This window comes from Epinephelus lanceolatus, chromosome 18 (assembly GCF_041903045.1).
Source record: "Epinephelus lanceolatus isolate andai-2023 chromosome 18, ASM4190304v1, whole genome shotgun sequence".
In the NCBI taxonomy this organism is placed as follows: domain Eukaryota; kingdom Metazoa; phylum Chordata; class Actinopteri; order Perciformes; family Serranidae; genus Epinephelus; species Epinephelus lanceolatus.
In genome coordinates this window covers 36,125,275-36,152,371 of record NC_135751.1, presented here as the reverse complement: position 1 = coordinate 36,152,371, position 27,097 = coordinate 36,125,275, and the positions used below count along the sequence as shown (strand labels likewise).

The window sequence follows — 27,097 nt, the reverse complement described above, 5'->3', positions numbered from 1 at the left end:
TGATATAATATAATATAATATAATATAATATAATCAGTTAAACAATAAAACAATAAAACTGTTATGGCAATATCAGGCTATGTCTCTGTTTTTATTTATGTATTTATAGGCATCCCTTGTTGTTTCTACTATTTTGTTGAATGCGGGTCTAAATATGTAAACGATTTATTTTACAAAAAAAATATTTTAGTTCATTAGTCAGTTTCAAGTGGAAACTTGATGTACTGATCCCTCAATGTAAAAAGTTTAATCAATCATTTAAATAAAAGAATATGAAACCTTACTATAAATATGATAATAAACAATTATACAAAAATTAATTTTAGGTCATTAGTCGGTTTCAGGTGGAAACTAGATGTACTGACTCCCTGAATGTAAAAAAAAAAAAAAAAGTTTACTCAATCATTTAAATGAAATAAAAATAAAAAATAAAAACTTAGTATGAATATAATAATAAACAATTATACAAAATAAATTTTTGGTCATTAGTCAGTTTCAGGTTGAAACGTGATTTACTGATTTAATTTATCAGGTAAATAAAATAGAAAATAGAAAATAACTGTAAATATAATGATAATTAATTAGAAGAAATTATACAAAAATTAATTTTAGTTCATTAGTCAATTTCAAGTGGAAACTTGATTTAGTGACTCTTAGATGTAAAAAAAAATGTAAATATAATGATAAAAAATTAGAGGAAAATACACAAAAAATAATTTTGCGTCAGTCAGTTTCAGGTGGAAACTGGATTTACTTGACCCCTTGATTGTAACATAAAAAAAAGTGTATTTAATTTAGTAAATAAAATCAAAAATATAAACTTACTATGACAAACAATTCAAAATAAATTATTTAAAAAATAATAATGAATAAGTACATAAATAAATCTATGTACTTATTTATTAATATCTTTTTGTTTACGTTATTGTAGCCTCTTTAACTAACCACGGTGGATATTTAGCCCCGAGTACAATCTGTCAGGAACCACTTGGGTCATCGTGTTGATATTGAGGATTACACGGTTATTGTTCCTAAAATAACTTGTGTCGTAATGTCAAATAAAGAACTAAAATAAACTGTGTGTGAATTCATCGCAGAATAAAAACAGTGTGTGTGGAAGTTATGGTGTGTATGCAGGAAGTGGTGCCTGACAGAATGTACTGAGGGTTGAAACACATGTGTTAATTAAAGGGCCAGTGTGGAGGTTTGTGGGTGGCTCATGGGTGGACTGGGGCTGCTGGGAATCGAAACTTAGCTGAGGTATGTAAAGTCAGTCACGGAGCCTCGGCGGGACTCTTCCTCGTCGGTTTGCAGTGTCTCGACATCTCATCTGGCGAAAGTTTCTCCGTCTTTCCTCCTCGGATATTAAACTTTGCCTCGGTTCAATGAACTTCCTCACTTCATACGGTAGGTGTGTCTGAAGTTGGCCCACTCGCGCCATGATAGCCAGGGAAACAAAAGGGCTGAGGGGCTTGTATGCTGGATATTAGTACTTATATCTAATGCTAAATGAATGTGACAGGCTCGGTGGGTGTCTGTGCAGGATGTGACAGAAGTGGTCAATTCTTGCTTTGTGCTCATGGAGGAATGGGGGGGCACCAGCTACATTTCAACACTAACAACATCTATCCACTTGTGGTGTGTTTGTCCTCTCCCCAGGGAACAAGCATGGACCCTGTCAGACAGAAACGCAAGGAAGAGATAAGCAGATCTCTGATGTTTATACAGTGAGATGTGTTTTTATTTAATTTAAATGCAGCCTGATTGAAAGTGAAACCTGCTCTGTCCCTGAATGACTCATATCCTTGATACTTAAAACTGTGTCACTACTTTTCTGATCAAGTTTGCATCTTGTGTTGTAGATCTTCCTTGGCTTATCCAGAGCCAGAGGGCTACAAGGTACCAAACACAATGTCATGTCTGTCTCCACTGTCTCTTCACTCCTGTCCTGTGAGTTTTATGTGTCATCATGTTCAATCACTCAGTCATAAGTTGCTCCTGAGCTTTCTGTTGTGTTTCTCCTAAAACGCCTCTGTCTTTGTTTTCATTCCTGGCTGCATGTTAAATCAAGGACTTCTTCCCATTCTCCTCTTGGAGGCCGCGTTGGGTTTCAGATTCCTTTCAAAGCTGTCGTAATACTCAGAGTAATCACTTTTGAAAGAGCTGCTGGTTGCTGTAACCATTCTTCCTGTCAATACCACAATGAAACTACTGCATAGATTCCTATGAAACTGTGCGTATTCATTGTCCCCCAGAGGACAAATCCTACTAACTTGTCCTGTAGTCCTGACAGAAGGTTTATGTACTTGTATTTTAGTAATAATGATAATGCATTTTTTTTATAGTTGCCTTTCAGGGCACTCAAGGACACCTTACAAGACACAGTGAAAAAAACAGCCATGTATCCATAGATGATAAAGTCAAACAATTCCATAATACACAGTAAAAGCTGATGAAACGACCACACAAAAAGTATAACTATAAATATTAGGTATAAAATCATCAGTGCAGGTGTCAATATGTGTGTCAGCATTATATGCCAGCTTGAAACACTGTGTTTTCAGACAGGATGTGAAAGTGGCATCATGCAGTTACAACAAGCCCTACTGGGTATTGTGCACAAACTGTGTCATCTCATGATCAAACACAGACTCAACACTGGACATCAACGCGTATATTACGCAGCAAGCATCACTGTATCTGTACATGACAAAAAATACCGAAGAAAATATTCATATGTATAGTTTATGTAGAATAAGCATGTCATTTATTATAGATGCTGCTGACTATGATACAAAAAACATGTCTTAATTTCAGTGTTACAACAATAAGGACTTAAAAGCCATTAAATAGTCTTAAATTTGAATCTGTGAGGTCTTAACTACTACATATATTTTTTAATTTAATGTTTATTTGATTTGATCTAAATTTTAAATTTCTTTTTCTGAAAGTAAGTGAAGCTTTTCTATGTAAAAGTCCACATTTCTTTTTTTTTTTATTTGCATTTTTTAGGATTATTTCACATATGTAGAGACCGAAAAAGATAAGGTGAAAGGGAAAAAATAAAATACATAAATACATGCATAAAACATAGCAATATCAGGAAATAAGCGTCAATAATATAATGATAATAAATCAAGAAATTTAAAGAACGGTTACAACCTAAGACCATATTACCCGGTTTATCTTTATTTTTATATCTATTTTCATTTATGTAGCCTACTTATGAAGACCATGAAGCCTTTTTGTGTTTGCACTGTGTAGCATTGGTATTTAATTGTCTGATTTATACGCATTAATAAAGAACATTTCCTTTAAACTTTAAAAAGCCCTAAAGAAAATAATAATTCACAGCCTTTTGTTTTCTAAAGGTGTTGTTTTACTTTATTGTGGTTTAATAAGTTTGTAAAACAGATGTAATGACACGTTTTTAAAGCCCTGACGCAGACCTGCAGTGCTCGAAACATGTCAGCTCTTTGAATGATTTAGCCGCTACAATAAAGGCTTCTTAATACTTCCTTCCTCGTTTTCTGTATTTTTAAAGTACCTGGATTGCCTTCCTGTGATCCCTGTTATTTCCTGTTCTCCATGAGCACCTGACACAAGATTCTGATCTACGTTTGATTGTACAGAGCAACAAGTTGTCTCTTTGTTTCTGAAAAATATTTATATTAATTTGTGATATCAGACGAAATCAGCATGGTGCCTGATTCTGATATTTCATTTTAAAGCCAACATCGACCGATGCCACTGACGTTCCGATATTATCCTTCATCCCTAATGTAACATATTGTCTTTGCGAGCGCGTTAGCATTCTGACATTAGCGTTAAGCTCAAAGCAGCACAGTGCCAAAGTACAACCTCACAGAGCGGCTAGCATGGCAGCAGACTCTGCTGAAGCTTCATATTATTTCTTATATTGCAGTTATGATACAAAGGGAGCACCTCAGGGCCAGTGTGAACAGTGTGAATGTTTACAGCAACCAGTAAAGTAGACGTGATGGTATTTTAAAAGCCATTGTGCTAACTGTCCATGTGCATGTGTAATGTGATCCAAGAGTAAAATAATAAAATTGACAGGGTTGGGCTGCACAGGGTGGATATATAAACAGAATAAAAGCTTAACTGTGGGGTGTGACTGATCCAGTTTTTGGGACAAACAACCACCAGCATCTTATTTTCCTCTTTCTATTTCCTCTCAGGACTTCCTGACCCGGTTAGTGTGCAACCTGCTTGAAGAGGGCAACGCTTTATTCAAAGACAGTGAGTGGGAGCAGGCGGTGAGGGAGTTCAGTGAAGGCTTGAACGTCTCCTGCTACGCTGCAGCCGAGGAGATCCAGATCCCTGAAGCTCTGCTGGAGAGCCTGTATGTCAACCGGGCTGCTGCCTACCACAGCATGGTGAGACACAGATTGTTTCAGTGCAGCTCAGACAGACACTTGTGGAGATGTAGACAGCTGTTTGACAGAATGTGTACAGCTGTGACTATGTACTGAGGGCTCGTGACAAACGCTCCTCCGCACCCAAACCTGATCTGTGTGTGAGTCAGTCAGTTAAGGAGCCAGATAAAAGTGGATCGACCCATTATAATGACAGCTTAGAGGCATTTTTCAACCTACCCCAACTTGTAATCTTTGATACCCATTATTACAAGGCTTTGTTTGTTGCTATGGCTGCAGCTCTGATTATAGACGCCTAGCAGAAGCAGTAAATAATTTTTAAATTAATATGTGTATTGATTTCTTCAGCATGTAGCAGTGTAATAAACAGGATAATGTACATCGAGCAGATCGTTATTGAGAAATAATCCCTGACAGGGTGATGCAAAACCCTGAAGTGAAGCAGGGGGGTCTTGATACATCCTGATGGTGTTCATTTCACCAGCATGGCCGTCCTGTAGACTCAAGGGGGATTTATACTTGTGCAGCAGACCCTATGCCGTAGCCTACGCCGTTGTAGTGTGTCTGTGTCACTCTGCAGTTACACCTCCAAAACACTAGTCAGCATTGGGGTTTCTGTGAAGTGCTGTCAAGTTTAGTTGATTCAAAACACACTTTAAACATGGCTTAATAGAGAATGTTTTTAGCACAAGCCTATGGTATTTTACATTGTATAAATTAGCCTAGCATCTAGCGATCTTTTCCTCTTCTCATACAGTACAGGCCAAAAGTTTGGACACACCTTCTCATTCAATGCATTTTCTTTATTTTCATGACTACTTACATTGTAGATTCTCACTGAAGGCATCAAAACTATGAATGAACACATGTGGAGTTATGTACTTAACCAAAAAAAGGTGAAATAACTGAAAACATGTTTTATATTCTAGTTTCTTCAAAATAGCCACCCTTTGCTCTGATTACTGCTTTGCACACTCTTGGCATTCTCTCGATGAGCTTCAAGAGGTAGTCACCTGAAATGGTTTTCCAACAGTCTTGAAGGAGTTCCCAGAGGTGTTTAGCACTTGTTGGCCCCTTTGCCTTCACTCTGCGGTCCAGCTCACCCCAAACCATCTCGATTGGGTTCAGGTCCGGTGACTGTGGAGGCCAGGTCATCTGCCGCAGCACTCCATCACTCTCCTTCTTGGTCAAATAGCCCTTACACAGCCTGGAGGTGTGTTTGGGGTCATTGTCCTGTTGAAAAATAAATGATCGTCCAACTAAACGCAAACTGGATGGGATGGCATGTCGCTGCAGGATGCTGTGGTAGCCATGCTGGTTCAGTGTGCCTTCAATTTTGAATAAATCCCCAGCAGTGTCACCAGCAAAACACCCCCACACCATCACACCTCCTCCTCCATGCTTCACAGTGGGAACCAGGCATGTGGAATCCATCCGTTCACCTTTTCTGCATCTCACAAAGACACGGCGGTTGGAACCAAAGATCTCAAATTTGGACTCATCAGACCAAAGCACAGATTTCCACTGGTCTAATGTCCATTCCTTGTGTTTCTTGCCCTAAACAAATCTCTTCTGCTTGTTGCCTCTCCTTAGCAGTGGTTTCCTAGCAGCTATTTGACCATGAAGGCCTGATTGGCGCAGTCTCCTCTTAACAGTTGTTCTAGAGATGGGTCTGCTGCTAGAACTCTGTGTGGCATTCATCTGGTCTCTGATCTGAGCTGCTGTTAACTTGCGATTTCTGAGGCTGGTGACTCGGATGAACTTATCCTCAGAAGCAGAGGTGACTCTTGGTCTTCCTTTCCTGGGTCGGTCCTCATGTGTGCCAGTTTCGTTGTAGCGCTTGATGGTTTTTGCGACTCCACTTGGGGACACATTTAAAGTTTTTGCAATTTTCCGGACTGACTGACCTTCATTTCTTAAAGTAATGATGGCCACTCGTTTTTCTTTAGTTAGCTGATTGGTTCTTGCCATAATATGAATTTTAACAGTTGTCCAATAGGGCTGTCGGCTGTGTATTAGAGGCCGTCTACACGTACACGGTGTACGGAGACATCTTCCTTCGTTTGTGCCCTTCGTTTACACGCAAACGGAGATTTCTCCTCTGAAAACGAGTCTTTCTAAAAACTCCGGCCAGAGTGGAGATTTTGGAAAACTCCGGTTGCGCGTTTGCATGTAAACTGAGATAAACGCAGATAAACGGAGTTATAGGCAGCCCACGTCACAGTATGCGCCGGAACTTGCGCCTGTGTAAAAAGTGCGACCTATGTTGCTATGGTGACAATGGATACATGGAAGGCTTAAGCTTCTCGTTACACTGCCACCTACAGGTTTGGCATGCTCTTGTGTATATATACACGGGTAAGTGTAAACGAAGATCTTTTTGAAAACGGAGACGATGAAATGTCCGTTTATGAAAATAGCCGGCAACGTGTAAACGGCCTCTTAACCTGACTTCTGCACAACACAACTGATGGTCCCAACTCCATTGATAAAGCAAGAAATTTCACTAATTAACCCTGATAAGGCACACCTGTGAAGTGGAAACCATTTCAGGTGACTGACTACCTCTTGAAGCTCATGGAGAGAATGCCAAGAGTGTGCAAAGCAGTAATCAGAGCAAAGGGTGGCTATTTTGAAGAAACTAGAATATAAAACATGTTTTCAGTTATTTCACCTTTTTTTGTTAAGTACATAACTCCACATGTGTTCATTCATAGTTTTGATGCCTTCAGTGAGAATCTACAATGTAAATAGTCATGAAAATAAAGAAAATGCATTGAATGAGAAGGTGTGTCCAAACTTTTGGCCTGTACTGTATAAAACTAGGGACAATAGCAACGTTTACCAAAGCTAAATTCAGCTCCATTACCACTCACAAGGTTCACTGACAAAACAACTGTCTTATACTAAACACGTTTTCCAAACAAATATAACATGCTAACCTTATTAGCACAAGCCTATGGCATTTTACACTGTATAGCTTAGCCGAGCGACGATTTCCTCTGGTCATATGAAGCCAGGATAAATCACACACAAGACTTAAAGTGCTATTTTTGTGGAGGCTGTTAATCTTCACGATTTATTGTTTCTCATCTGTGAAATTAAAGTAAATAAAGGGAAATGGTTTCAGCTTACAAAACTGGACAGGAGGTCACCATGACATGTAGGTACATTTCTGGGGAGGTGCACGTAAACTATTTTATGCTGTGGTGAGGGAAAGTCCATAAATAATGCAGCGCGGGGGATTTCACCACAGACACCAAGGCAGTACACGAATGCTTTGGGAGCGGGGGAGACACTTCATCAACATGATAAGAGTCACAGGGAGGTTTTAGCCTGAGTTCAAGGGGAGGCCAAGGCGAACCTGGGAGGACCAGGACTAAATCTCAGGCCCAGTCCTCGCAGACACAGGGGAGTTGAAAATGGAGTGTTTTCTGTGTTATTTAAACTGTAGTTTAGGTCACAGAAAATGGTTCTCTTGTAAATGTCCCTCCAGGGTGAAAATATTCTGAAACTCCTTTGACACCTTCATCTTATTTCTCTTCTTCCTTTCTCCTTATCATCTTCCCCTTCCTTCCTCTTCTTCTTCTTCTTTGAAACTCCTTTTATGCCTTCTTCATCTTCTTCTTCCTTTCCAATCTTTTTGCTTCTACTTCCCTCCTCTTCATCATCTGCCTCTTTCCTCTTCTTCTTCATCTTCCATCCTCTTCTTCTTTTTCTTCTTCTTTCCTCCTCTTCCTCCTCTTCTTCTTTCCTCCTCTTCTTCTTTTTCTTCTTCATCCATCCTCATCTTCTTCCATCCATCCTTCCTTTCTTCTTCATTCCTTATTTGTCTTTCTTCTTCTTTCCTTTTTTTCTTCTTCTACCATCCTTCCTCTTCTTCTTTGTCTTCTTCCTTATTCCTTTCCTCCTTCCTTCTTCTTCCTTTCTTGCCTTCTTCTTCTTCCTTTCTTCCTTATTTTTCTTCTTATTCTTCCTTTCTCTTTTCCTTCCTCCATCCTTTTCCAATATTCCTCTTCTTCTTTTCTTCCTCTTCCTCCTTCCTTATTCATTTCCTTCCCCCTTCTTCCTCCTCCTTCTTCTTTCCTCTTCATCCTCCTCCTTCGAACAACAAGCTGCTTATAAAAACAAAACTGATCCGACTCTAAATGTTTCAGTTTTGTCCTTTACTTTCATCTCTCATGTCTTCCACAGGGGGAATATAATCGAGGCGTGGAGGACTGCGACAGTGCTCTGAAAGTGTTTAAGGAGAGCCGCAGGGCCCTGTACAGGAAGGCACTCTGTCTGAAGGAGCTGGGGAAGTACAAGGAGGCCTACAACTGCACCACAGACTATCTGCTCATCACTCGGCTGGTAAAGGAAAGGGAGGATGAAAATGAAAACTTTAGATTGACCCTGTGAATGGTGATGGCTGGCCCTTAAAGTGAAATGCTTCTTTGTACCAGAGTAAACAGATGCAATATCATAGTGTAATTTAGGTGAACAAAATGATATGAGCGTAAATATTTGGCCTCAGAAATATCACTCTGACAAAAATAAGTAATCACAAAGTCCACTTATTTGGATTTTTTAGCACGGGAGCAGCATGGTTCTAGGTAAAGAAATGTTTGTTAGTTGTTCCACCACTTGTATCAACAACCATTGGATGGATTACAATGAAATCTTGTACAAATATTATTTTTTCTGGTAGGATGAATCCCCATGAATTTGGTTGTCTCCTAAATTTATTTGAGGATCACCAGCAGGTCAACAGTTGCAGTTTTTCAAACACTTATTTATGTCCAAGTGCACACAAAACTAGTGACATCGCCTTCGACCTTGGATTATTAACTTTTACTTGTTTAATTAGCAAATGTTACCATGGTAACGTGCTAAACAGTGATGGTGAACATTCTAAGCATTGAACCATTTTACTGTGATTACCGTGTAAACATCAGCATGTTAGCAATGACACTGTGAGCGTGGTAGCATGCCAGTGTTAGCATTTAGCTTAAGGCACTGTGGCATACCATTACCATGGCATGTAGCACAGGGCTGCAGCCTGGAAACAGACCCACAGCTGCTGAGGCAAAGACGGTGTCTTTGTACATGGGATGCACGCTCCAACCACAGAACCACTGGGCCAGGCCTCTCCTTTGAAGATTCAGTTAACCCTAGATTACACCGGGTGCACTTGTAATGTGTTCTGATTGCGGCTGCTCTAGACAACGTTGTAAATCCATCAGACATTTCAGAAGCCTCTCTCTGCTCCGCCAGTGACACAAATTATTTTTCTTGTTTTGTTTTAAGAGATTAAACAGTGTTTATAAGCATGAATTTGTCATTTGTCTGGTTCTGGACATGCAACATTTCACATTTCCTTATGTAACTGTTTCAGACTTGTTGCTGGTGCACTGGATTGATTTATTCTTTTTCTGTTGACAGGACAAACAGGTGAACGAGCTCGCACAGGAGCTGGCCGTCCATCTGGGACTGAAAAATCGGAAACCCTATGTTGGAGCAAAGGTTAGTAAAGTGACGACCAGTTAGATTTTGTTCTCTGCGGAAAATAAATGAATAATGTTTCTCAATCAGTTCTCAGTTTCTCAGTCTTCAGCTTTGTCATAGTCAGATAGGAGGCTGTCTAGAGTTGGGCAAGGATAAAATCTTGTAATTTCATATTGTGATAATGATACATAAATCATGACTTAGTGTCCTTGTAGTAAAAAGGATTTAAGTGTGAATTAAATACCTTAAAAAGCACAATGGTGTTACAATTAAATATGTAAAGGGGATAATAGAGTCCAGAGATAATAAAGAAATGCCTACGACTGTAGATATGGTCAAGAAAAATCAGCATATATTGTCTTATTGCCTAACTCCAGTGCAGACATGGTGCAGATTTGTCCTGACTTGATCCTCACTTTGCTGTGTCTCTCATATCTGGTCTGTTTTTGTCTTTCCCAGGAAGGTGCACTTATCATGAGAGGCGCTGCAAATGGAAACATGACTACTGAAGCCATCAAGGCAACTTTCTATTATCTTAAACATTTCACCACCATACATTAGAAAAAAATGTGAAAAATAAAACAAATTTCCAAATTCCAATATTTCTATTTCCCAAATGAGAAAACAGCTAATGTTTTTTTGTTAAGCATTTAATCAGTTTCTCTTATTTTCACATGCTTATTATATTTTTTTTATTTGTGCTTGATTATGTTGTTTTTTTACTTCTCACTTCCAGGTGTCTGCTGCTCATGTAGGAAACGGTATGAATCCTCTGAGTGGCCTCGCACCAGGTGTGAACTCTTGAATCCTTTATCAAAATTATGTTGCATCAACAACAGGCAGCATGCAGTGTATGGTCTTAATAAATTCCATCCTGTTTCTCTTCAGTCCGTTTTCCCAGCATGTCTCCGTCCCCCAGTCCCTCCCCAACTCCTGCCGTCTCCTCGGTGGTGCTCGACACGGTGGACACGTTGGAGGACTGCGAACTGATGGGAGATGACTTGGACAGCCTGCTGGACTGCTTCCCCAATGAGCAGGAGGTGAAATATGTGTTTGTGCTGTGTTTGTCCTTGTGGAGTAGTAAACTAACCTTTGTCAGTGATAATGGAGTGAAGGAATCCTTGATTGTGGAGGACTGCTTCACTGGGAGAGCATGTGTGATACGCTGATACAGTCCAAGTCTTTAAAAGTGTGGGCATTACACACATGGTATTTTTGAAGGAACAGGTTTAATCATGTTTTAGTTCGTTGACAACACATTGCATACTTTTTCATTCATTCCAGTGCTGTAGAGTTCAACCTGTCAAGTCTGAGTCTTGCTTTGGATACCTAACCATCACAGAAAACAATCTTTCAGCTTTTTATCTCTTACACACTGATGCCGTTGAAGTGTAAATGTGGAGGTCATGAAACAGATAATGGGCAGTTGTTTGCTGTTTTATTGACAAATGTGCCCAGTAGGGAGGAGACATTAGAGATCAGACTCTAAAAACAACAAGAATTAGGTTGTACGTTTTCCTTTCTGGTTATGCGATGCAGGAATTGTTGGGTATGTAATGTTTTTGACAGTATCGCCAGCGTAGCGGAAGGTGAAAGCCAACCCCAGATTCACTCCGCTTGACATTTTGCCTCTCTTTATTTGCATTTTTTTGGTGCTGTGCACACAATTTTTATAGCTTCCTCTTGGATGCATGCTGCTGACAGTCTGGCATCTGGTCACTACTTCTACAAAAACTCTTTTCTGGCTGTAATTCAACGTCATAACTCAGGAACAGAAGGGGAGACATTTGGTCAGATACTGAGTTGGTGACACTAATCTCGGTGTCCACCTTGGAACTGTGCTGATTGTGTGGAGCAGAAGTATCAAACATACGGCCTGTGGGCCCAAACCAGCCCGCTAAAGGGTCCAGTCCGGCCCAGTAGATGATTAGACTGATGATTAGAGGTGCCTGATTTCAGGAGCAAGTTAAACAGTGCGTACTTAGGGTTAGGGCTGCCTCAGAGGCTTTTCCACCCTGACCAGGACACAGCTCTCTGATATTACAGTGAATATTTAAACCCTCAGTGTATAAAAATGGTGAATAACAGTGACATCAGCGGTCAAATTCTAGATTGCAGCGCTCACTCACGCTCACTCACTCACCCCTCCCGTCAGGTAAGTGACGGTGGCCTCGTAGGACAAAAAGCCTTGCGCAGACGGCAGAGTTTTTCAGGAGTATCTAGCGACGAGGTGAATATTTATTTAGGAATCTAAACCATGTTACGATATGTTATAGCTTACCACTGAGATATAGGTTATCTGTGAGATATAACGTTATGTTAGGAGTGTTTTATTTCTAATTGTTTTGGTAACACGAGCATTAGCACAGTAATGCTAAAATAACACGTTTTATGTGTTAGTCGCAGCACAGTGCGGCAAATATAGGTTGGTACGATTATAATATATGCGATTCCAGAGTGTTCTTCCACAGGACACAGGGAGATGAGGAAGAGGGAGAGGAGGAAGACCAGGGAGAGGAAGGGGGCGAGAGGGTAGAGGTGGTGCAGGAACGGCCAGGTGAAGAGGTTACGTTAGTGTCTCGGCTACCCAGAGGGAAGAGGAGCAGGAGAGGGTGGCAGCCTTCGCAGCAGTGTGAGAGGAATCAACAGATTTAGCCCTAGGCTAGGCTAACCATTTAGCTGTAGCTCTGGGATAACATTAGCCAAGGCTAGGATAACGTTAGCACGTACACTTAGCCGTCACTTGAACTTAGACGAGAGGGAAAAGTAGTTGCAAACATGAAGCCAGAATGATTTTAAAATATCAGATTGAATTACCTGTCTAGCAGAAAGCATACAACCTCCGCATCCCTTGTGAAATCCTTCTCCTTCAGGAGTTCTTTCCACCTGGAATAAGCAACGCCGATATTCTCTCGCGTTTTGTCCCGTCCTCGCTTATCTGATCTTTTTCTTTTATTTGGTGGCGTGGTTTCCCTCTTACGGGGCAAAACATATGTGTGGTCCTCCATTTAAAGTGCGACAGAATCATAAAAGTACAAAGCAGGTTCACGCAGAAGCGCCCCGGATTGATCTTCACCTTAACCGTCTCCAGTGACGGCAGGTTCTAGGTAAACACGAAAGGTGAAGCGCGTATATCCCTTTCGGCCACTGTATTCAAATATGGCGACACAAGAGGGCAGCCTCGAGCAGACCGCGCCCTGCCTGTGTATATATAGAGAAATCATTCTAAGCCTATGAGAAAGCTTCCATTTGTATGTGAATTGCATTACACTTAAGTAAATATATATTTATGAAAGAAATAGTTATTTAATAATAAACAACCACGTAAATTACACATTTTAACTTTAATGTCACCATGTTTAAAGCTATTGAACATTGTGCAAAATATTGTCAATCAGCAGCTTCAGTACAAAAGAATCTGTTTCAGGAAATATATGGATAAATGCACATGTAAGCAGACTGACTGAAAGTGGAAAAACTGAGACACAGTGTTGCAATTGCACTTATTTTTAGTACATCTCAGGCTGTTCATCTGTTTTGTAAAAGGATGAACATCTACAGAATGTACTTGTAATTCTTTACACAAAAAAAGGGAAAATATTGGAGCTGATGGTACTTACAGGTCATTTTGAGATGGTTTTATTGGTTCAGATTGGGCTGTATGTGGCTCATGAACTAAAATGACTTTGACAACCCTGGTGTAGATCATCTATGCTGTCAGGTTGAAGATCTGTGTGAAGCATCCATGTTTGAGAATACAATCTTTGCAGCAACATCCATATTTGAAGCATTATTTACTATGATGGCTACAGATGAGTCTGGACAGACTTCAATGAAAACTGTAAATTGGCTGCCTGATAGAGGCATCTAACCACGAGGCGGCAATTGTAGTTTTATCCAGCTACAGTCAGCCAACATCCCCCAAAAACTTTGTGTATCATCATTAAATTGAGCAGCCGTGTCACTTTGCTCATAGTTTTTTTTATATTCTGTCCCTTATTGTCATCCATCTTCACGCCACTATACCTCTCCATGTTTTCCAGACCCCCACCAGCAAACACACAGTTACGTCTGTCCTGCCCGCCCCGACACCGCAGCTACCCCCGGCCTTCTTCAGCTCAGCTGTCAGCCCGCTCAACTCCCTGGACTCCTTTCCAGGTGGTGGCTGCAGCACCACATCTGCGACACTGGATACCCTCGACGACCTGTTGACCTCTGGATTTCTAGTTGGTGTGGGCGCTCCGAACTTTACCTCCACGGCGCTGGATGCTCTGGATGGCCTTGATTCCTTGGATGACTTCTCGGATGCGACTCCAAATGCTGCTGCTATCGCTGGGAATGAGTCCAACACAGAATTAGATGCAGGGGAAAAGTCCCTCGATGATTTGCTAGATGAGTTAGATACCATAGAGCCGGTCCCTGATCCAGGTGGTGGTGAAGTCCCTAAAATTATTGTGAAAGCTGTGGACCCGCTCAACTCCCTTGATGTCCTGGACATGTTTCCCTCAGTGAGAGGTGTCAGTACAGCTTTGCCAGCAGTCTCCTTTGGGGTAACAGGCCTGAACTCGCTCTCCAAGTTCAGCTCCACTGGTGATTATGATTTCATGGTGACTTGTTTGAGTATTGGCAAAGCAGGAGGCCTGTTAGAGGTCAAAACAGCTAATAGCAGATCAATCACAGAGTGATTAGAGCACTTAGAAAGTGAAAGTGTGGTGTATTTTCATATAAGATTCAAGCAACTTAAAGGAACAGTGTGTAAGATTTAGTGACGATTTTGTGGCATCTAGTGGTGAGGATTGCAGATTGCAACTGGCTGAAACTTCTCCTGGTTAGAATTCCTTCAGTGTTCAGGATTCTTACCATGAGCTGAGTTTTTCCCAGAGGTCTCTTCCTCTCCAAAACAAACAGACCAGATGATTAAAACCAGGAAAAACACTAAATAAAACAGCTTCACGTGTTTCTCTGACATTGTTTGGCATGTTAGAGACAGGCTGCCAGCCCAGTACCTGCTAAAATGTGCTCACCTTTTTTTCTATGGTAACTCAAGAACCAGATGTTCAGGAGGTTTTTACCAGTAGTCGAAGTATCCACAGAGAGGTCTCTTTCTCTCCGAAAGAAACGGACCCGCTGATTTAATCCAGTAAAAACACTGAATAGTTTCATATTAAAAATCAGACACGTCGTCGTAGAGGGGCTGCTCACTGCGGTGGCCAACACTAAAACGCAAATGGTTCCATCTAGAGTCAGTGTGTGGTTTGTCCATTTTGAGCTACTGTAAAAACATGGCAATCTCTGTGGATGAGGACCCGCTCCCTATGTAGATATAAACGGCTCATTCTTAGGTAACGAAAACACAATGTTATTAATTTTCAGGTGATTATACAGTACATCAAGAAAATTAAACTTCCATCTATCCATTTTCATTCACTTATTTGGGGTCAGGTCACGGGGGCAGCAGGCCCTCCAGACATCACTCTCCCCAGCAACGCTTTCCAGCTCCTCCTAGAGAATCCCAAGGCGTTCCCAAGCCAGATGAGATATGTAATCCCTCCAGTGTGTTCTGGGTCTGCCCCAGGGCTTCCTACCAGTTAGAAGTGCCCGGAACACCTCCAATGGGAGGCGCCCAGGACACAACTTGATTAGATGCCTGATCAGACACTCCTCCAAGCATCGCCTCCTTAACATGGCGGAGGGGTTTGCGGGTCCCTGTGAACCTGGGAGCTGTGTTGTCCGGGGCTAATACCCCCTGGTAGGGTCTCACAAGCCAAAGTAGTCCTAGGGGACGGGCCAGACTCAGAGCAATTCAAGAAGACCTTGATGAAACGGCATATTCGGACTTGGAGGACTTCGCCCAGTATGGGGACACTGTGGAGCCAGACCTGGGGGGGGGAGTAGATAACATGGAGCCATCACAGCATTCAAGGTTCAGTGCATTGTGTGCCAGGTGGCAGGCAGGGGCTGGACCTCTGGCGTGCTAATCCCTGGCGTCACGGACTGGCTCTGAGGACATGGAACGTCACCTCTCTGGCGGGAAAATTGCACTCATTATATATTATATTCCACCTATACTAATATATTCCCCTAAATCCTACACACTGGACTTTTAAGTGCTCCCTTTTTTAAATATTTAATACCACTCTTTGTTGGTAATAAATGAGCTAAAACATGTCCAAAGCATGTTCGCATTACATGTTTACATAATGTGTAATGTATTTCCTCTCAGGTATCACAGGCTCTCACGCTGCTGCAGCTCCAGTAATACGATCTCCAAAGAATAACTACAAAGTAAGACTGATTATCTGGTGTGTGTTTCCTGCTCTGCTGTTGTGTGTTTTGTTTGAAATTAACTGAAATCTCTTTGTCTTTCTGTGGCAACAAAGGAGAAGAATAACCAAGTACCACCTGCTGGCTCTAATCCATTGTCCTCCACCCATGATTTCCTCCCGGCCTGCTCTGCCTGTTATCCACGTATAGGTACGTCAGCAGTCCAGCTCCGTCTCAAATAACCCTTTAATATTTCCTATTTGGAGCACGTCTTGAAAGGCTCTTGTGGTTTCATCTTCACCCTGAAGTTCTTCTTTTAATGTTGCAGGCAAAGGGGTGTATTCATTTGTTCACAAGCCAGACCTGGTCCACAAGTGTAAGCAGGACATTCTGTTGTGTAGACGAAAAGCAGATCATCCTTCAGAGTGGATCAGAGTGAGAAAGATTCCTACCTGGAGTTCCTTCAAGGGGCCGTTTGTACTTTGCAGAGGTAAAGCTCTCAATGGTTTCAGGATCTCGTGGTGAATCATCTGTTGGCAGCCAGTGTTCGTGCTCGTTGTTATTGGAGTTGAACTGATGTATCATGACAGCATGGTGTGTTTTGTTTGACGTGTGTCTCTATACATTTATATTACGTCTCAGAACTTTACAAAAAGACTGACTTTGATAACTTCAAGGGATTTAACCCTTGTTTTCCCACTGTGACTTATTTCCTACTCCTCCCATGGTTATGTCTGTGTAGAATAAAAGAATAAAAATAAATTTAAAAACCCCTTTTGTCTAAACTGACCAAAGGATTTCTGACCAGCTCGGCAGCCTTTCTAACTATGTACAACCCCCTGTCAAAAATTTTGGTGTGATATTTGACTCCGCGTTAAGTTTGACAAACTAAAAAAGGCAGTATTAAAGCCATCTTTTTCCAACTCTGCACCATTTCCAAAATCAAGCCATTTCTCTCCCTCAAAGACCTGCAGACAGTCACCCACGCTCTCATCTCCTCCTATTTAGACTACTGTAACTCTCTATCAGTCAGTCCTTTCTGTCCCGTCCTGATGTGTGCCTGTGTGTGCTGTGTCTCTAAATGTGAGCAGTGACAGTAATGTTGCCTCTTATGTGTGTGTGTTTTTAGGATTTTATTCCTTTTGTGCAGCACTTTGGTCAACGTGAGCTGTTTTAAACTTTATAAATGAGTTTGAGTTGAGATGTAACCGAACAGAGAGACAGTTTCTTCACAGACAGCCAGAGACAAAACATACATGAGTGTTTTATGACAGTTGACAAGCTAATTCCTTCAACAGACCTTTGGAATGCAGGGAGAGGAGTTCATGTCTCGGAAGTCACACATTTCTCGTCGTATTTTATGGCCCAAATAGACTGCTGGTCTGACCTCGAGCAGGAAATGAGAGTTAATCATTTGCTGATAGGATGCAAGAAGGAAGAAGGTCCCAGTGGCTCAGTGTGCTCTCTACACATGGTGCTGGGTGTCATCACAGCAGCTGTTATGATATCTGAGTTTTGGCAGTGATGCAGAAACTTTTGTGGACACCTTATTATGTTGAGTAAAGCAACAGGTTTTAGTTATTCTAGCAGCACTGCACTATATAGATGGTAATGTCTGTCCATAGGTCATTGTTTGTCAGTTGGTTCTCCACTTTGATCCAGACGGAAATATCTCGAATACTACAGACATAGGCTGAATCCAAATGTCCAGACTTCACCGCACTTACACACTCCCGGGCTTTGTTCAAGTTCAGTGTCTCTGGTTCCTGCATCAGAATATTACTGCAATATTACTTTTCACATGAGCTTTGTTTTTTCTTTACGTTTCAGAGCTGCTGAAGTCCGGGGATCTGGCCCGGTGTAAGTACGGAGAGGAATGCACATTTGCCTACAACCAGCTAGAGATAGACGTTTGGACAGAAGAGAGGAAGGGGACGCTGGACAGAAACCTGCTGTTTAAAACTGCAAACCTCAAACCAGATCCTGTGAACAGCATCATCCGCCTTCTGCAGGAACACAAGGGCATGTTCCTGTTCCTCTGTCAGGTCAGTGCTATTACACTGTTTATACAATTATTATTATTATTATTATTATTATTATTATTATGATAAAAAACTTTTAAATCTCAAGTCTTGTCTGTTTTACTTAATTTTTTATAATGTGTATTTCTATTTTATAATTTGCTTTTTTTTTTAAAAAAAAAATATTATTCATTAGTTATGGATTTGTTTTTTTATGTCTTGCTGTTTACTTTGTTGTAGTTGTTGTTTTGACCACTGAAATAATAATAATAATAATAAAAAATATTTCATATATAATTATGAAAAATATTTTTAAAAATAATATTTAAAAAAATAAAATTAAAAATTAATATTACAATTTTTAAAATCGATTTAGAAATACATTTTTAAAAATTTGACTTATTCATTAGTAAATAAACACATACATAAATGCAAGAATAAATACAGAAATAAATTAATAAATATTTAATTAATAATTAAAAGAATAAATAAAAGTATTCTCAGTTCAGTTCTAAATCCAGTTATTTATTTCTAGCTTTAAACTACATTTTAAATAGATTTTTAAATTCAACTATGTAATAATGAATTAATTAATGTATTTTTAAATGACATACTTATTTACTGTTGTTTTTTTATATCGTTTATATAGATCCCTTTTGATCTGAACTATTAATTGATTAATTAAGATGTCTGTAAATACGTTTTACAATTACTCTTTTCATTGCTCATTGAAATATCAAATAATGAATTATCTTTTTAATTTAGTCTATTTATTTATAGATCAGTAAATTTATAAACACATTAATTAATGCTTATTCTTATTGTACAATTAATTATAAATTAATTAAATGCTTTATTACAATTTCCACAATGCAGAAAATGTAAGTAATTAAATAAATAATAAATTAATGAATTAATAAATATTAGTTATTAATCAAGGAATACATTAAGTGAATTAATTTAGAAATTTCCTGCAAATATAGTATTATTTCTGTATGTATTTACACTTTAATTTATTAATGTGTATCAACATTTTAATTTCTGTTTTTTTCTATTACTTTTTGTCAGTTTTTGTTTGAGAATCAGATTGTACTGACATCATTAAACTACAAACCACAAACATCTACCAATAAATAGTGGTTGAAATGTAGAAATACAGAATTAAGTATGTTTAGATGTATAGAAATGTGAGCAAGTGTCCCAATTTTTCGAATTGTTTATGTACATGTATATTTAGTTGGTTCATTTATTAATTTATTGGTATTCTGTTATTAAGCACAAACTCGAGTCTTAGTCGTACAGGCGAACAAGAAGAACCAGTAGCTAGTGTTTGTTCTGTCCATTGTCCCACTGCATTACTGTATTTATGATTTCAGTCTTCATATGTCTGTTTGTCTTTAATGTTTACACAGCATTTTGTTGTGTCAGATTTATGTATCAATATCATGAATCATTTAAGATCATCACCTCTCAGTCTCTAAATGTGTCTTTCTGTGTTTCCGTCTTTCCTCTTTCCTCTTCCTTCTTTTATTTTCGTCCCTGTGTCTCCGTAGGTATGCTATGACAGTAAACCTAGAATCATCAGTAACCGCTCTAAAGACAATCACACCATCTGCTCTAACCTGGACGCTCGCCACAGCTTCGATGCCAATAAGTGAGCATGTTTACAACATAAGTGTCACTTCGAGTCCTCATCCTCTGATCATCATCATCATAGCTCTCTTCTCCTTATGTCTTTCACTCTATCTTAAATGCATTCTGATTTGTCCCTCTGTGTCCATCAGGTGCTTGGCCTTTGTGGTGAGGACCCACAGTGTGAACTACAGTAAGGTGCGGCCGCTGAGCGTCAAGCGCCACTTGGATTTGTGCCCCAAAGCCATCCGGTATGGCTGCCAGAGAGAGGACAGCTGCTGTTCTGCCCACTCCCCCATAGAGCTGAAAACATGGAGGGTGCAGCGGGACACAGGTGCAGACTGTCAGACATATGCAGTAGGAATAAGAATACAATCAATAGCCTGTGCTGTTTCTCTTAAAACAAGTGTTGACTTTATTTCTCTATGTGTGTGTGTGTGTGTTTGTTGTTTTCAGGTATCAGCCCAGATGAGATAGTAAAAATATCCATGAAGTATCAAGACAAACAGGATCAAGCAAACTCAAGCAAACAGAAAGGAAATAGAGTAAGAAACCATTTTTTGTTTCATAGTTTTATTGAAACAAGACAATGTCCAGACTTGTCCAGCATACCTTCCATTTGTTCTTACTGTAGTAAATGTAATTAACCTCCATGTTGCAACAGTGACCCCATGGGCCTTTCTCCCTACCCTCCTCTACTCCTCCGTTTCCACATTCACGCTGAGGGAAGTGGAACAAATACATATGGAGAACATAAAATGAGACTAACTCTCGTTTTTCTCCATGGTTACAAAAAGTTATGACAGTCCCTTTTTCCACTGCAGAAAGGGAAGTTGGTCCTGTAGCTGGCTGCTGTATTGATACTCTAAACCAGGAGTACGCACCCTGTGGCTCTGGAGCTGCATACGGCTTGTTAGCCCCTCTTCAGTGGCTCTATGTGGCTTTTACTAAGAATTATATGGAAATGAATAAGTTATTTTTTAACATTTTAATTTTTCATTGCTGTAGGCTCGTCCTTTATACAGTTGTAAAAATGTATCCATTAATTTTCTGTAACCGCTTATCCTGTTAGGGGTCAGGGGTGTGGTGGAACCTATCCCAGCTGACATTGGGTGACAGGCGGGGTACATTCTGGACAGGTCACCAGTAGGGGTGTAACGGTACACAAAAATCACGATTCGGTACGTACCTCGGTACACAAGTCACGGTTCGTTTTTTTTTTCGGTACAGTAATGAAAAAAATAGACAATTATTAAATATCTTTTACTTATTGGTAACCTTATTAAAACATACCACCACAGCAGTTAACTCTTTTTACACAATTTTTGAATGAAACAAATATATATAAAATCCTGCTTTTTCACATTGTTTGAATGAAAATAGAAATATAAAAGTGAAAAATAAAATCCTGCTGTTTTTTTAACACATTTTTTTTTAATGAAAAATATAAATATACATTTCTGCTTAAACAGTTTTACTCAATTAAAATAAAAAGTATAGTGCAGCTGGTCAGCTTTAAAGCCTGCTCAGATTCAGTTTTACTAGGAACTTACTTAGCTTTCCCACTTTGTTAAAGTGCAGTAAACAAAACATGCTTATATCTAAAGTGCAGCTTAAACAATTTTACTCAACTCCAATAGCGTTGGTTATTTCTTTAGCGCGATGGTCAGGGAAACGCTCTTTCTTTTTAAACGATGACGATATCGTAGTTTGCACCAGATTGCTTTTTCTAGTCGTGCCGGTTAATGTTCAAACTCGGGTGGTGTCGCTTTAGATGCGTTAACATGTTAGACGTGTTTCCAAGTGCATACCCGACCGCTGTTCTGCAGTGTTGGCACACTGCTTTTGTCTTGTCAACTTGTTTATTTCCATCTTTGTATTTTACCCTGAAACCAAAGTGTTCCCAAACGGAGGACTTAAGGTTTGGAGGTGGGTCTTCAGGTTCGTCAGGCTCACTTGCCATGTTGTCAAAATGCGAGAATGCGCTGCACAAAGTGAAAGCGGAGATTTACGGTCGGACTCGGTCCGTCACTCAATTATGTCCGTTGGGGAACTAGATATTTTAAATGGTTCGGCTCGCAAAAACGGCATTAAAACAAAACAAAATAAAATAAAATAATATCCTGCGCCCAATAATTCGGTACAGGGTCGTGCCGAACCGAAAGTCGCGTACCGAACGGTTCGACACAAATACATGTACCGTTACGGCCCTAGTTACCAGACAATCAAAGGGCTGACACATTAGCCCTTTTTAGATAGGAATTGTGCACATTTGCAGGAAAGCCCAATCAGTCTTTTTTCAGCATTGGCAGTATTAAAACAATATCGGGAGTGCAGCAAAATGCCGCCTACCTACTTTTGTTTATACAGAATGTGCCTTTTTCGGGGCAATGGGGGGCGTGAGCAAGTAACAAAACGTGTAGCTCAGCGTGTGACATAATCAGTGATGTGGGAGGGAAGCCGTGGCTGGTCAGTCCTTCGGCGATTCTCTCATTAGTTGGCCCGTTCTTCACCGTCCCCGTCATCTGACGGTTAATGGCCTCTTCGTTTGCGAAAAGTCTCCCCAGTTGCTCATCTTTACAGTGTCTGTCAGGTTTGTGTTTCCCTCTTGCTACTAGCTGCTCGCTAATTCCTGCTATCAGCTGTTTCCTGTTAGTCCACCACCAGTGGGTCGCATGTGCGGCGTCATCAACAGCTCCTCCCACAAGTCTTCAGCGGCCCCTCCCATTGCGGAAGGCCGCCTCGGTCTTTTTAAACCAAGAAGGTTCCGCCAATATGACTACCCTACGAGATGGAAAATTGGGCGACTTGGATCAACTCGCCCATCCAGCTCTGTGTGTCGCAGCTGGCTGGCAAAACGGCCCAACATTCACGGAAAATCTGGCAGTGTAAAAGGGGCTATAGAGACAGACAACCATTCACACTCACATTCAGACCTACGGACAATTTAGAGTCACCAATAAACTTGCATGTCTTTGGACTGTGGGAGGAAGCTGGAGCACCCACAGAAAACCCACGCTGACACGGGGAGAACATGCAGACTCCGCACCTCTGCACCACCGTGCTGCTACTATGATCTGGTTCCCTCCCCTTAAGTTTGGTGAACATAAATAGCGGTGGAGTCTCCCTCGCTAGGCTAGCTATTGATTCCAAATCCAAAAAATAGATGTTCTCAGAGGAAAACAAAGAACTTAATAGTGCAATATACTCATAAAAAGCCAACTTGTGCTAAAACAGTGGTTCCCAACTGGTGGGTCGAGGTCCAAAAGTGGGTCACGGGTCCATTCTGAATGGAAACCAAGTGACTCGCAAATGTGTCAAGTTTGTAAAAACCACACTTTATTCTGAAGTAAAGTGAATTTCCAGCACAGAGCTTTTATTTTGAAGTGCTGTTTCCTTCCTGAGTGACTAACGGACAGCTACTTAACAGAGACAGCAAACTAGCTCAAAGACATGTCCAAGCAAGTGTGACACTGAATGTTTTTAACTGTGTGGACCTTGAACTAATGACTGAGGAGATACCTGGACCCTGTGACTGGACCAGTTGGGAACCACTGACCTACACTTTAACGAAGGGTGCTTCATTTAGCCTTGAAGGTGATTTCAAACAAAGTTACGCTCAGTGAAGGAGTGGGAAGTGTCCAGTTTTGGAAAGGCCTATCAAAGGTTTTTGATTTGTTTTTGAGCTTAAAAGTGAAAGATAAAGAAGAAATGTTGTTAAATGATTATCACACTTATCTTTCTTATCATTTAATGTCGAGCAGTTGTCTTCTGGAGGTGGTGGGAGCAAACAAAGAGGAGGAGGAGGAGGAGGAGGAGGTGGTGGGAAGAATCTGAATATGAACATGAAGTTTGCCTGCTCTTATTGCTGGCGGGACGGCCTGATCAGTGAACCAGACAAAACCCTCAAATACTGCAATGCAAAGGCCAGACACACGTGAGTACAAGATGATATATAAGCAGAGTTTCCCGTCACCCAGAGACTTATCTTCAAGCCTGTCTGATAAAAAGGTGAAAGGTTAAATGTTGCACACATATACAACTGGTAAATCACAGTGAGTCAGAATGATCCACTTATTTCCCACCTCATATTTTGGTCCTCTTCTTGTGTCGTCACCTTCAGATGGAGTAAAGAGAGATGGGTGCTGCTGGTCAAGTCCTTGGAGAGAGGTAAATGGGTTCAGGTTCGACCGCTGCCACATGCCAAGAACTTCCCTGTGCAGTATGATGTAGGTCTTCCTCTGCTGCTATGCACTTTCATACAAGTAGTTTCAACCAAGCAACAATCCCACACTGATGAGTGATGGTCTTTCTTGCATTGCTTGTCTTTTATGTTTACAATATTTTATATACCTGGTGCTTTAAGATGACATTTGTAAGTTTGCCTGATGTCGTGGTGTTTGTTAAAAGTTTGTACAATATATTGTGATGTGTGTTAACAGCTGCACGTTTTCTCCTGGCAGATATGTACCCAAATTTTGGAGAAAAGAAAATGTAACTACTCTGGAAACTGCACCTTCGCTCACAGCCCGGAGGAGAGAGACATGTGGATGTATATGAAGAATAATGACTGTGAGTTATTAGAATAGTGTTTTTAAAAGAGCACTCCACTGACTCCTTCAACACTGACTACATATAAATGCACAAAATATTCATATGTTTGCCCTTATTCTGAAAAAGACAGTATAACCTCCAAGCTGTTTACATTTCGAATGAAAATAAATATTCCACTAATACTCCTGTTTACATGGAGCAGCACACACTCCCATTAACATGTCATTTATGACATCAAAATATTGGAAGAGGAACGGCTTGTCATTTTGCTTCTTTGCGTAAAAATTTTTTTCCGAGTTTTCCACTGGTGGCAGAGTTGTTCCACTGTGCAAACACACTCTACTGCGTTTAATCCTGCACCATCACCTTCCTGAAAAGTTCAGCATTGCAGTATTTGCTCATATTAAAAAAAACTTCTTGGTATTCAAGTCTTTAATAATGTTTAAAAGTAGGTGGATTCTTCCTTCCCTACCAGAAAAGTGTTTTTTTCTGCCCAACGCCAGCATGATGACGCACAGAGCTGTCCGTTACTTATAGAATACATCCTGTGGATGCACTGGGATGCATCATTAGTGATGTATCCCGGGGTCACTGAGTGTTTCGGTTCTTTTCAAACATCAGACACCCTCACCCAGGCGACCCAGAAGGGGGTGATCAGTCCCCGGCTTGCATCCCAGCACCAATTGACCACGGGGCTTCCCTCCTCAGCCAGAGCCACCTACTGTAGTGGTGCTCTCTCTGCGGCGACGGTACTCTTCTTAGCCAGCCCCACTATCCCCAGCTTTGTAAGGACCCTGCAGAGTGACCTGCCTGCAGAGCCCCGACATCCCACCGTAAACAGGCAGGAGGCTGTGTGTAGCAAACTGCAGTAAAAACCCCAGTTGAGACGCATATTCTGAATGCTCTGCATGCATGTCCACAGAGTGCCATTAAAACCTGAATAATCTCACTTATCTTTTTGGGAACAGTTCTGAATAAGGCTTAATTCTGAACATCCAAAGGGAATATGCTGCTTGTATGACTCAGAATTTTGTCATGTTCGGAATAATTGTGGGATATTAGTGTGCACATAAATGTGGTCACTGTCAGGTTCACGATCGACAGTTAAATTCCTCCTCCTTGACCAAACCAGAGGTCTCATTTATAAAACAATGCGTAGGATTCACAATAAAATGTACGTACAAAAGCCAAAAATGGCATGTGCCAAAAAATATTAAACAGTTTCTGCAATCAGGCTTCCACCTCACCATCTGTGTCGCCAATTTCCTGTCTCCAAAATATTCGTAAGCAATAAGTCTGTTTTTATAGATAACAACTCAGAGTGATAACAAATTTGTCTTTATGCCTGCAGTGCGTGAAATGCAGCAGATATACGACATGTGGCTGACATTAACCACCCAAAACCGCCAAGCAGATGGAGCCTCGATCACCCAGCCTGTACCAGAAGAGAAATACATCGTCATGCCAACTGACTATGCTGAGCCAATGGTGGGTACACGTTTGTTTTCAAAGACCAGAAGCAGTTGCACTGAAACGTACACGTCGTGCTTCCTGACTGTGCATCTGAAAGGAGACAATGACGCTGTTGCTTCCTCTTTGTATTTCAGAGTGGCTTCCACTGCCGTCTGTGTGGTAAGCACAGTAACAGCGAGCGGCAGTGGCAGCAGCACATCTCCACTGAGAAGCACAAGGACCGAGTGTTCAGCTGTGAGGGAGAAGATGAAGCTCTGACGTGGAGCTACCGATTCCCTGGCCCGTGCTTTGAACTCTGCCCCAAGTAAGACCTTTACCTGGATCATTTTTGGGGTTCAGTTCGTGTAAAAGAAATAATTCACAGCTAAAGGCAACTGGTTTGAGTATCTGAGAAACCCAAAGATACACTTAACATCCTCTGAATTTCTATCTTACTGATCTTTTCAGCATGTCAGTGTTGATGATGTTAATATTTAACAGGTTGGATGGCGGCTGTCCCGATGGTGTGAGCTGCGACTTCGCCCACAGCGTAGAGGAGCTGCAGGAGTGGACAGAGAGACGAGATCTGCTGCGACGGAAGTTGGCCAAAGCCAGAGAAGACATGCTTATCATGCCTGACGAGTTTGACTTTGGGAAGTACAACTTTCTACTTCAGGGCTGAGGAGATGTTTTTATACTTAACAAGCTGATAACTGCCAAACTAGCATTTAAGTTTATTTTTAAAATCAGGACCAAAGTTCAGGAGGTGACTTGAAGAAACTAGCAGTTCCAATTTTCCTGCCAAAATCACTTGGAATAAGACACAAAGAACATTTATTATTTGCATTCCCTGACATGCCATATACTCTTTACTTTAAATTGGTAATTGTGTGTATTTCTTGTTACAGTATGGAACATTTTCAGACCGACTTGTATTGCTCATGGCTGTTCTGCTGAGACATCGGTAAAGAAAGTTTCTTAGTGTTGTGAAACTAAGGTTCATGTTGGTGCCACAGCAGATACACACACACATACCGTTCACCACAGGGTATTCTTAAAAAGTTCATGTAACCATGCATTCAGCCTTTTGAAAAATGTTTGTTAAATTCTTTTACTCTTTTCTCCTCTGTTTGAGTCCTGTTTGAGCGGGGAGTAATATTTACAGCTTTCATTCCATAGTTCACTAAGAGAGAGTGGGTTCGAGGCCTTTTACTGTGAATTGAAATAATCCTCACAAATGATTTCTCAAAGTCTCAATAAAAATTGTCACGATCAGTTTGTACTCAA

At 40.7% G+C, this 27,097-nt stretch overlaps 1 protein-coding gene across 2 annotated transcripts; it reads left to right on the top strand.

The window, feature by feature from the left end:
* The first annotated feature begins 1,230 nt into the window (after positions 1-1,230).
* Positions 1,231-27,097, top strand: LOC117268979 (zinc finger CCCH domain-containing protein 7B-like). 2 transcript variants are annotated; one of them, XM_033645784.2, is made up of 23 exons: positions 1,231-1,407; positions 1,660-1,727; positions 1,863-1,899; positions 4,203-4,400; positions 8,595-8,753; positions 9,825-9,905; positions 10,347-10,406; positions 10,624-10,678; positions 10,776-10,927; positions 13,931-14,477; positions 16,111-16,172; positions 16,268-16,361; positions 16,480-16,641; positions 17,982-18,196; positions 19,726-19,826; positions 19,957-20,138; positions 20,261-20,349; positions 23,569-23,741; positions 23,928-24,033; positions 24,268-24,376; positions 25,710-25,846; positions 25,966-26,135; positions 26,312-27,097. In XM_033645784.2, exons 2-23 carry the CDS (start codon positions 1,669-1,671, stop codon positions 26,490-26,492), a joined length of 3,129 nt encoding a protein of 1,042 aa, XP_033501675.2. In that variant the 5' UTR covers positions 1,231-1,407; positions 1,660-1,668; the 3' UTR covers positions 26,493-27,097. The 2 variants fall into 2 exon arrangements, with proteins under 2 accessions (XP_033501675.2, XP_033501674.2); XM_033645783.2 differs by having other exon boundaries at positions 1,269-1,407; positions 1,863-1,950.